We start from the raw sequence: 11,252 nt of genomic DNA on the forward strand, positions 1-11,252 counted from the left end.
ACACGAAAAAAGACAAATGAGTCTCACAAGATCTACAAACATAGGGAAAACTTGGTCTGCTAGTTAAACTGTTGATGAACTCATTCACGAAAGACCTGAGATGTCTGACACTTCTGACGCTTGGCCTATATCTTTCAAGTCTTAATTTGTATAGTCTGGCCGAAACACTTTTTCAGCTGAACAAGTCAGTTTTGTAAATTTCAAAATTAAGAGTAAATTGATCCAGTGCAGATTTTCTTTTTCATAATCAGTGACAGTATTTATATTATAGTAAATCCCAGTATACAACTTGAGAAGAGTTCTTCTACCATTACATAAACAAAACATAAAGTCATTATTCTGTGTTTTTGTTATTTTCAAATTGGGCACATTGTATGCTCTGCTGGTGCAGAGACAGGACTCGCATAGCAACTAATTTCTTACTGTGTCTCTCACATACAGAATTACTCCATTATGGAACTATCCATGTCAGGAATAACTATGAATTAGGTTTAATTTGCATGGCCTTCAGTCAAACAGCTCATGCGAAGGACCTGCACTGAGCTGTATATGGAACTACTGTGTCTGTGTATCACATGTTTGTTTTGGCTGCTGTTAGCCTGACTCTCCATGCAGCCCTGGAAAGCCTTTGGCAAGTTTTTTTTTTTCTGCAGAGGAAGAAGAAACTTAAGAAGAGCTTTAGAAATGTTGGCATTCCTGTCAATGACATGACTGAGGGGAAACTAGAGCTATGGTGATGAATACTGTCAGATGAACAAAACAACTTTATCAAGTTGTGCAGTCAAGGCAGAGTTTGAAACTGTGGTGCAGACAGTGTGCAATGGGGAATTATTCAAATTAAATTAAGGCAGACCTACAGCCAAATAAATCTAAAGCCAAAGAACATTTTATCCATGCTTATGTGCTCATTGCAAATATTCAACTACTTTCTTGTTTCAAGATGCTGTTTTAATTTTTCTTTGTATTTGATTCATTAGAAAGCCTTAATCAAGGGCTAGGTACACCTGGTTATATTTTAGCTTTTTGTTTATGGCAGACACTGTGTTTTACACACATTAATTCTGTGAGTTAAATTGACTGTGTGTGTGTGTGTTTGTTTTTAGGTGGATCTCATGAAGAACATCAGTAATATCCCTCAGCCATTCCTATACACACGGCATGTTCACTTCCTTAACTTTACCAGGTAAAGTAAAAACTTTAATCCTTAGTGCTTGCTTCATTCCACATGTTGGTTCAGCTGGGCAGAGAGCGTTTTAAGTTACATTTTTATTATATGTCTTTTTCAGGTTCAGGATAGAACAGCCTGTCTATATAAACATTATCCGGGATCCCATCAACCGGTTCCTCTCCAACTACTTCTTCCGTCGTTTTGGTGACTGGAGGGGCGAGCAGAACCACCTCATCCGCACACCAGGGATGAAAGATGATGAGAGATACCTGGTGAGATCTTTGTTTTCAGGCAACAGTTGAATGTTGTTTCTGTTTTTTGCAAAAAGAAGCAATTTGCTAAAGCATAAATTCAAGATTTATATGCTTCAAGTTTTGTGGAGTAAAACAGTAAGTCAGTGATTTTGCAGAGTAGATTCTTTTCTCATTTAAGAAAAATTATGCATAGATACAGATGAGATTTTGTGCCACACAAAAATATTTGATAGAAATATTTGATGGTGTGGCTTTGAGCTTGCTGTCTTGACATTTTTAGTGGTCTGGGAATTAACACTTGCTACAAGTTTCCATTGAAATGTGTCTGCATCATGCATATATAAAAATGTGAAGTGCACCACTTTTCATTAAGGCAAAGTATCTTTGCCAGAATCTCACGCAAAGCGTAGCCACACACTGTGCTTGTTGATTGATTAGCTGTAGTTCTGTGGCCAAAGCTTGGCATCTTCCTTGAAGTTTGGAAAGGGCTTAGATTTGGAGGAAATCATTATTAGTAGGTGTGGTTTGAGCTTCCATCAATCATAGCCAATCAAGTCACCTTTCTTCTTTCCATTTAAAGCTGTTCATCCTTCGCCATGAAATTGTCTTAATTTTGTGAAAAAGAGAACTGACAAGATCCCACCCCACCATGTTGTTGTGATCCCAAGAGAGCCTATGCAAGACACTTTATGACAATATTAAGTAAAGAGTCAAGCAAATACTGAATCTTTTAGCCTTCTTCCCCTTTATCTGTGTTTCATCTCAGCCCCAGTGCCCACAAGCGCATTTACTCTCATATGGGCATTAGCTAAATCAATGCCACAGATGTTTATGCTTTGAAATACTAATGCGTTTGCAGTATTTGACAGTGCTGCAGTTACTTTATGACTGAGTCAGTGACTTGCCAATAACAGCGCTTTATATTTGTATCTGTTTTGGCTCCCGGCCATCTGGTTTCATAACCTGAAGCTCAGTTGAGACTTGAATTGAAATGTTCTACACTAATTTCATATTCTGCTATCACCTTGCTATACATTATAATCATGGAGACACGTATGCTAAGGAGTAGTTGTAGTACAGAGAAACAGTCATATACTGGCTTCTGCACTATGATCCTCCACAAACGATTGTAACAAGAAAGTAATCTTGTGTTTTCCTCAACTATTTATTCACTGAGTAACTTATAAATAGCATATCCTGTCAGCCAGATCATCATGTTTCATATGTTTGAGATTTCTGTATCTGTTTGTTGTTATCCTGAGACAAACACTAACTTCCGAAACGCTAATATAGAAGTAACAGAACATTTCTTCAATACAGAAATATATTAAAACCACATTCTACTCTCTTTGAAGATGTTCTACACGTGGTGTTGCTGGAGGGAGAAAGGCAAATTGTAAGGCCACGGCAGCCTGATGCTAACCCAATATTTAAATCTGATTATGATTCCAATTAGAGACCTGATTTAGTATAACCACATCAGAAACTTGGTATCCTACATCTGCCTTGCAGAGTTGTTTACCCCTGTAGCACTATACTGAAGGCAATGTATCTCAAATTTAACAGTACATGCCATTTGGAGGCATACTTTAATTTCCGAGTTGCCATGTTTTGATCTCTGTGTGAGTTTTACACTGTGGAGGAGCTACTTAAATACAGCTTCAGTATAAGGTCATACAGTTAGCAGGGAAGTGATGTGTCTAGGGACTGGAATTCCCCTTAAGTAAGACAAACAGCTACATGTGGGACTAGGAGAAAGTAGACAGAATCATAAAATATTGTACCAATAAAACAAGGTCAAAACAATGATTCTATTAATACATGGCAAATCAATATCCAGACTCAAACACAGCCAGAGACCCTGAGAGCTCAGGAGGCTATATCTACATCCATACTCAGAGGCTAACAGAAGGAGTGAATGTCATTCTGGCTTGAGTCTGACTGGGTGTAATTAAGTATTGCACTGCTTTCCCTGGACCATGTGAGTTGAGTTATTAAAGTATGCAGACCACGGGGGCCCCTTGCTACAGTTAAAGGGGAGGGGGAGGCTATGTTGCTGTAGACTTGCTTACCTGTGTGTGTCTGACTGAAAGCTTCCAAAGTATTGACATTTTGTTGATACTCACATCTTTATTTGACGTTAGTTTAGGGAGTTATGAAACAGGATGTGATATTTTCAGACGTCATGTTACTGTACCATCATAGTGTCTCTCAGAAGGCACCATATTCGCGAAGACACATTTTCAGAAGTTCTTGATTTGCTTTCTTTTCTTACTGCTTTATATTGCTGTTGTTGGTATTATTTCTTTGCGCTGACTGTGCTCAATAGCAGTGACAACAACCTAGCTTACCTAATCAGCAAAAACAACTTGCAGTTATGTGTTAAATCATATCTAGAAACAGCGGCTGCAAGCATATGCCACACTAGCATTTGTGTAGTAGTGCAGCTGCTTGAAACTGCATACACCTAAAAATGGGCTGAACATCACTGAAAAACCAATTACTGGCTAAAGAATGAATTTTGGAATCAGCATATAGAGTCGCAAACAGACAGGCTAATGTGAAGAGTCAATATTCAGGAGTTTGAATATGTGCATATTATACATTTAAAATGGAAGCAAGCTTAGGTTTAAGGGTTAAAGATTAAGCTTTAAGTGTAAAGAGTGAACAGAGTCGAGCCCTCAGCTTCTGTGAACTTGTGTACTGGAAGCAGCTGTCTGCATAGATCCATAAGTTGGAGAGACTGCAGCACTGATTCTCAGCAACAGTTTCACATAATAGGGAATTACTTGGTTCACCATTTATATCCAGAATAAGGCTAAATATAGATTTAAATTTCAGTGTCTTCAATGTAGACTTTAGGTTCACATTTTAGGTCGGGAGATGAATGTCCTCACAAGTATAGCACTTCAGATACATGTGTGAGTATCAGCATGAGTGCCCTACTATGTCAACACTCAGAGTTCAGACTAGTCTTAGTTATATCCCCTGCCTGGTGTGCATTAGGCCTGCCTGCCCGGCGCTGGGTGGATATGAGAGGTGTCAATGAAAGAACACTGTCAGTTTGCTAGCCAGGGCCGAGGGAACCTGATGCACGTGTTACTGAGACATTCCTGTGGTCGGCTTGGATTTTCCGTCAGTCCCCACACCCCTTTTTACACATACACACATACACTACACTATACAAAGGCATGCACTGGACACTTGAACAGAGTACACTAAGTATACACACACAAGGGACTAAGCATGGGCTGTCGCTAAAGACTTAAATAATTTTTTGTGTTTGGATTGAAGTGGGTTTTAAATTTAAGCCAACTTACTTGTTTTGGTCAGATTATTTTAGCTACTGTATAGAATTACGTGTGTGTTTGTTTGCCTTACCACAAAGTACAATGTGTGTGTGTGTGTGTGTGTGTGTGTGTGTGCTTTCATACACATGTAAATATGCATGTAAACACATGCAGAAAATCTATGAAGTAATTCAGTGCCTCACCTGAACTCGGACTGAACACAGATTATTTCTCACGATTTGAAAGTAACAGGTACTGGTTCGTTCAGGTGAGAGTCCCACGGCAAGTGAAAATCATCTGCTCTCAGCTAATCTGACATTTACAAGGACACATAAATGCAATCAACAAATAAGTGCACACAAAATATGGGAGGCTTTACTGGCATCAGCCATGCCCTAGCATGCCTTAACATTAGAAACAGTAAGGTGGTGTATTTTTCACATAGTGGATTGCCTAAGGTGCAACTGACACAAGACTCACAAGACTCATGTGTTGGCATGGTAGTATCATGTTCAATTGAAACAAATGCTAAGAATTATTAGTTTAAAGGGGCTATGATTTGTGTTTTTATATTAACAGAGGATCATGTCACACCCTACTTTGCAGTTCCTCACAGCTCCACAAAGTTCTTTCAGCGTCTTTCAGCTCATTGTTTTGGTTATATGGCACCAAATAGCACGTGTAAAGGAGCATTTTAGCAGCTAAAGAGCCAGAAGGTCTGCACAGGAGTTGGTGGACACAAAAAACAGAGCTAAAAGGACAGGGAATGTTAGATTTGCTTTCAACATATGTTCACAAACACAACTCCAAATGAATGATCATTTTGCTCTGTTGCCACTGGATGTGTATCTGTTTGCTAACATGTTCAAAAGATCAACTTAAAAAGTGAAAATATGTCAGTGTTGTATTTATTTTCTTATTTATCATGTATGTTTTTGTTTTCCGCTGCCTTTAAGTAGCAAAGAACATTGCTATTGGAGGTTTAAATGTGATTTGACCCAGGTCTGCTACTCCCATGCTCCCTGATGGAAACTGAGGTAGAAGTGTCCCATGGGAAAAGTTTACATCATCAATTACTCCCGATTTAATTTATGCATACAATCCATTCAGTGAAACGGGAGGCCGTCGTAGAGATTAGGACCTATTGCTACAGTTTCTGTGACTGCTCAGTTGGCCTAATCCATAGTGAGAATAGGAACAATGAGCATGAGTGTGCACACAGGAGCTCTCTTCGAAATACTAATGGGCCTTTCTAAAGAGGGTGTGTATTGTTTGTCCGTGTGTGTGTGCGTATTTGATTGGGCGTAGTTGTATATGAATGAGTTGTGGCTGGATTCCCAGAGGTCCCCTAAATGTTGAGGCATGAGGGCCCTGCATCAAGTGTCGAAGCAAAGTGGAGGAGGGACTTCCTGGCAGTGGGCCATGTGTGCTGGAGAATAGCATCACACGTGTCACTTCCTGTCCGCCTTTCTCTGTTTCTTTGACTCTGGCTGTCACTTGTTTTTTCACACTTTTTCTGTTTCTAATTTGGCTCGTAATGATTTTCTTGGGAGCTTGTGGGCTTTGCTGCATTAGGTAGAAAAAGGCTTTTCTGAGTCCATTCTCGGTGTCTGTTAATTTGCATGGCGGGTGCAGTGAGTTTGCGTGTGTGATTTGTACTGTAACTGTTGTATTTGAGTTCAAGTATGAAATATAATTTGAGTTTCTTTTGAAATCTCTGCATGCGGTTTATAGTTTATAGCCTCACATCAAATTTTTTGCCAAAAATCTTTTTTATCGTATCTTCTGAGAAAATGTTACACTGATCACAGATGGGAGACTGTAAACTGCAGGACAAGGACATGATCTGATAATTGATAATTGGATGGACTGACACTGCCATTCTTTGAATAACGAAACACAGGAAGAACAGCAAATTGCTCTTGAAATTATGAATCAAAGAAAAGCAGGGCAAACTTATCACAAGTCCAGACACGACCCGTACACTAACAATAGGACAATGCTGAACTGTTTTCTAAAGGTTCCCCTGGGGTTTTGTTGTGGTTTCTTTGAAGAGCTTTCCAGTGGTTTGCTTCACTGATCACCAATAAGTCCTGTTCCCCTTGCATAGTGCAGCTCAGAGTATTCGGTCATAAAGTTCAAACAAACCCTGCAGCTCGGCTCGGTGAATCAGAGACACAATTGTACCACAGTGTTCAGCTGCAGGGAAAAAATAACTGACCAACTGCATAATTTATGTTATCCCAGCTTATGTATATAGACTTCTGTGCAGGCCCTCATGCTCATCCTGTCGTTGCTGCCTCAGTAGAAGCTTGAGAAAAATCAAGATGTACGGCCATCTAGTTTGTGCATCAATATTTGTCGCGAACTGTCTCATACAACAAAAATGGTGTCAAAATAATCATTATGCTATTGCTAACATGCAGCCAACAGAACAAACTGATCAAAGGCAAACTGTAACTTTTTTTTTTAAAATTCAAGCTAATACATGCTCATATACACGTGATTTCTTGTCTTTAATCCATGTCTACACCCCTGTCAGTGAGGTGTTTTTCACAGCTCAGTCAGCTGGTTCCCAGTGTTCACCCACAGGCCCCTCTCATCTCACCCTCAAATCCAGTCTGCGTCCTCTGGGAAGGTCTGCGCCTCTGGTCCTGTCTGACTCAACCTAATCTCTGTGATGGACCATGTTGCCCTTTGTTGGCTTTGACAAATCACTCTGTTTAAATCAGCCGTTGCCAGCTTATCAGGGCATAAATCTAAAGGGCAAGCTCTGATATAATCATTACACTGTCAATTTGCTTCTGCTTTTAGATCCTGGTAACTGTCATACAGAGGCCTGTCGACACCTTTTTCCTCATGCATGTAGCCTGGTGCTACCAAAAGTCTGTGTATATGAGCACAAGCATGTGGCGTATCTGTGTGAGTCATGCTTCGTGTTTTGTTGCTCAGGACTTGTTGCCGTCCATAAGGCTTACGTCACCTGACATGGATTTGACTGCTGGTTCCACAGCACTAAGATGGCTGGCCAACTTCACTCCTGCATGTGTGTTTTTAATCTTTCCTCTGTGTGTTTTTTCCCCCCTTTCATTATTTAATGGTTACCACATTCAGACTAAGTTCACAACTCTGATGTAATCACTGTAGTTTTCCCCTTAACAGTGTTATTTTCCATTTGAAAATGAATCCATACATTACTTTATGTTTTCTTATTTGGCATCTCAGCCTCTGAGAGCAGCTGAGATGAAGGGGCAGAGCTTATCTTTGTGCTCACCATGTTGTGAGGCAAAGCACTTTGGCTGCTTAGATGATACAGCTTGAGTTCACAGCAGTGCTAGTGAAGAGCTCCCTCTAGTGGCAGAGAAACATCATTACAGTTCTCTTTAAGATTTCTTTGTGATTTGAAAGGAAGCTCTAAAGAAAGGCATAATTTACAATTTAATGGATTTTTATGTTTATCTGCTTTCAGGACATCAATGTGTGCATTCTAGAGAATTACCCTGAATGCTCCAACCCCAGAGTTTTCTACATCATTCCCTACTTCTGTGGACAACATCCTCAATGCAGGTACCTACTGACAGATACATATCTACTACTACGCTGATGTCTGTTTATATTCCTGTCTTTATTTTTCTGTTTCTCATTCCCATTTTGTCTTCCAGGGAGCCAGGAGTGTGGGCTTTGGAGAGGGCCAAACAGAATGTGCTAGAGAACTACCTCCTTGTGGGTATCCTTGAGGAACTGGAGGATGTTCTGCTTCTGTTGGAGAGGCTCTTACCTCATTATTTTACTGGAGTACTTAACATTTACAAGAGCCCCGGTATGCTCATGTTCCAAAATGCCTTTTTGTTGAAGTTTTGGCAACTCTATTTTTCTTTAAAATGCTGTATTTTTTTGTCTGATTCTTTGACTGGATTCCTGTCAAGTTGCATGCAACTGACTTGGCCTTCTTTTCATCTTCTTCCTGCAGACTACAGGAAGATGGGAAACATGACAGGCACTGTGCGTAAACACACACCCACTCTGGAGGCCCTGCAGGTGCTGTACCATCGCATGCGCTACGAGTATGAGTTCTACAACTTCATCCGTGACCAGTTCCACCTCATGAAGAAAAAAATTGGCCTCAAGTCTGTCTCCCAACCGCCTGCCTACTCACCCGCTTTCCTGCGAGAGCTGGCCCTCAGAACACCAGAGCCTCTGGGTGAGGATGAGGAGCTAGACACAGACACAGACCTGGAGGATGCCAACAGCTGGCTGGTCCATCCCTAAAAAGGCTGTTCGATCAACAGTGGATGTAGCCAAAAAAAAGCAGATTGGCTAGAATTGGCTGGAGATAGCTGGAGGCAGCCTGAAGGCAAAGGGCAGCGTTCCCTGTCTTTCAGCAATCCCGAGAAAAGTGAGGTGTGTTTAGGGATGTGCAGATCCTGACACTCGTGTTTTTACGAGCCCTGTTCTCCATCTGCAGTAGACTCCCTATCTTGACAGACTCAGCACTGAGGACTATAGGGAGTTATTGGAAGTACAAAATACTCTATTTAAAAATTGACCAAGGACAATGGGAAATAATGTTAAACTCATTTTGCTCATTTTGACTCAGATATGTTTTAATTTGAGCTTGTTGTGGGGTTTGTTTATGTAATTAAAAAAAAAAAGTAATCGCTGTAATCTCCAGGAGAGATTAGCGCAAGATGTGGACAGCTAAATGTGTTGGGAAATATTCTAAATGTTGGTTGCTGGGATGTTTACTGTATGAGTAGACTTCAGAGACATTGCCCAAGAGAGAGGATCATACTTTATTAAGGGATTAACGTCCTAAAACCTGGAATGGAAATAGTATCTATGAATAAAAAAGTGCCAAAAGTCTTGTATGTATATTGGACTGTTGTAAGTGCCAAACCTCGCTAAGAGTTCCAGTAACTGTGACAGAGGACCCTCTGTGCACAGCTGATGCAGTTGTGTGACACAGTCAAGTCGGTTGGTACAGTATTGGTTTATAACATTTTGTTTAATTTGTAAAATATTATTAGGTAAAAATGAGGGTTAAACAGTATGCACTCAATTATGAATTCAAAGAATTCCAACTACGTGTGCATGAACAATTGAGTTTGACCAAACCAGCATTGTATTTTAGCATAGATTTATTACTTGGGACAGGTTATTAGTTGAGAATATAGACTAATATAACACTAAAAGGCATTTATGGAGCGTAATTAGTTAAATCCAAAGTTTAAAAGATTGAGCTTGCCAAATACCAGTGTTTCTACTGCGATGCATTACAAAGCTGTATGAATATACTGCACTTTTTCTGAGGTAATTTTTCATGAAATTCTGCAGCAAAAGGAGGGTAGGTCACAAAACTGGATACTAATTTGCCTTCAAATGGGATTATGTTACTGTTTAAGCATTCCTTTTGGTCTGTTTTCTTTCTCAAAATATTATCATGAAAGTGTATGAAGTGTTACGATCCAGCTAACACAAATTTCTAATTCTCTAGCAGCTATTCCGAGAGCATGTTTTTGATCACTCATGTAAAAAAAAAAAAAAAAAAATCATGCGGAGAACAGTAACCATAAGCTAATATGTGACTGTCGTCTACGTATTTCATTCTGCTATCCTAATCTCCATTCTCTGTATCTTTTCATTGTCCAGGTTTGTGTTCAGTGTTTCCTTTTTTGCCAGTTTAATTTATTATTTTGTATTCATTTTGCATTCCAGATAAGATTCTCAGGAAGGAAAAAAAAAGTTTAATAACACGACGATTTGTACCTTTGGTTTCTGGCGGCTATGAACCTATTCTTGGCATTTTAAGGGGGTCTAGGATGGGTTTATATCAACAGCTAAGAACTGGTTAACGACAACTAATTCAGTCCATCATTTTACAGTCTTCAAAATAAATGTCCTCTAACTATTGTGGCTAATGTCCCTGCTTTGCTTGGAGATGGTTTGTTTCTGAAAAATGTGTTAGGCTATTTGTGCCTGCAGCCTCATCTTCAACCTTCTGACAATCTCCCATGTTGCTACACAAATCAGAGTGATAGTCAACTGCTAACAGGACAGCCAGCAGACCATGATCTGGCACCCCTCTCTGCTTTTTCCACAGGTCTAGCTCTCTCGTCTGTGCAGCAGCAACCTCAACTTATCTTCCTTCTGGTTCCCCACTTGTTAAGTTACTTCCCCAAGTCCAGTCTGGACAACACTACCCGTCCTGATACAAAATACATAGTGTTATTTTCAGGAAACACATCATGTTACATCTTAGTGTAATTTTGGACATACCATAGTATTCGCCTCAGTCGCCTCAGTCTGGGAAAGCCTTGCTTTAGGTTTCTTGTATTCCTGGTAACATAAGAATTACCCGTCTGCTTCTTCTTCACCCTCCACATCTTACTCTGGATAAAAAACAAGGACAAGATGCCAGACATGTAAAAAATGTATCACCAACAAATTCTAACCACAGAAAATTGCTGTGAAAAAAAAGGTTACTTACCAATTGCAACAAAAAAAGCAGGAGTTGGACGTTGTATACGTGTGTTTATGTGT

The 11,252-nt window shown here is 39.9% G+C and overlaps 1 protein-coding gene across 2 annotated transcripts in view; it reads left to right on the top strand.

Moving 5' to 3' along the window:
* usta (uronyl 2-sulfotransferase a) overlaps positions 1-10,326 on the top strand; it is a 91,063-nt gene extending 80,737 nt beyond the window's left edge. For both annotated transcript variants that reach the window (XM_041065225.1, XM_041065226.1), the window contains 5 exons: positions 1,104-1,183; positions 1,287-1,440; positions 8,182-8,279; positions 8,375-8,532; positions 8,683-10,326. In XM_041065225.1, coding sequence (XP_040921159.1) covers positions 1,104-1,183; positions 1,287-1,440; positions 8,182-8,279; positions 8,375-8,532; positions 8,683-8,981 — 789 coding nt within the window. In that variant the 3' untranslated portion in view covers positions 8,982-10,326. The remainder of the gene's footprint in view (positions 1-1,103; positions 1,184-1,286; positions 1,441-8,181; positions 8,280-8,374; positions 8,533-8,682) is intronic.
* Positions 10,327-11,252: the final 926 nt, after the last annotated feature.

This window comes from Toxotes jaculatrix, chromosome 19 (assembly GCF_017976425.1).
Source record: "Toxotes jaculatrix isolate fToxJac2 chromosome 19, fToxJac2.pri, whole genome shotgun sequence".
NCBI lineage: Eukaryota > Metazoa > Chordata > Actinopteri > Toxotidae > Toxotes > Toxotes jaculatrix.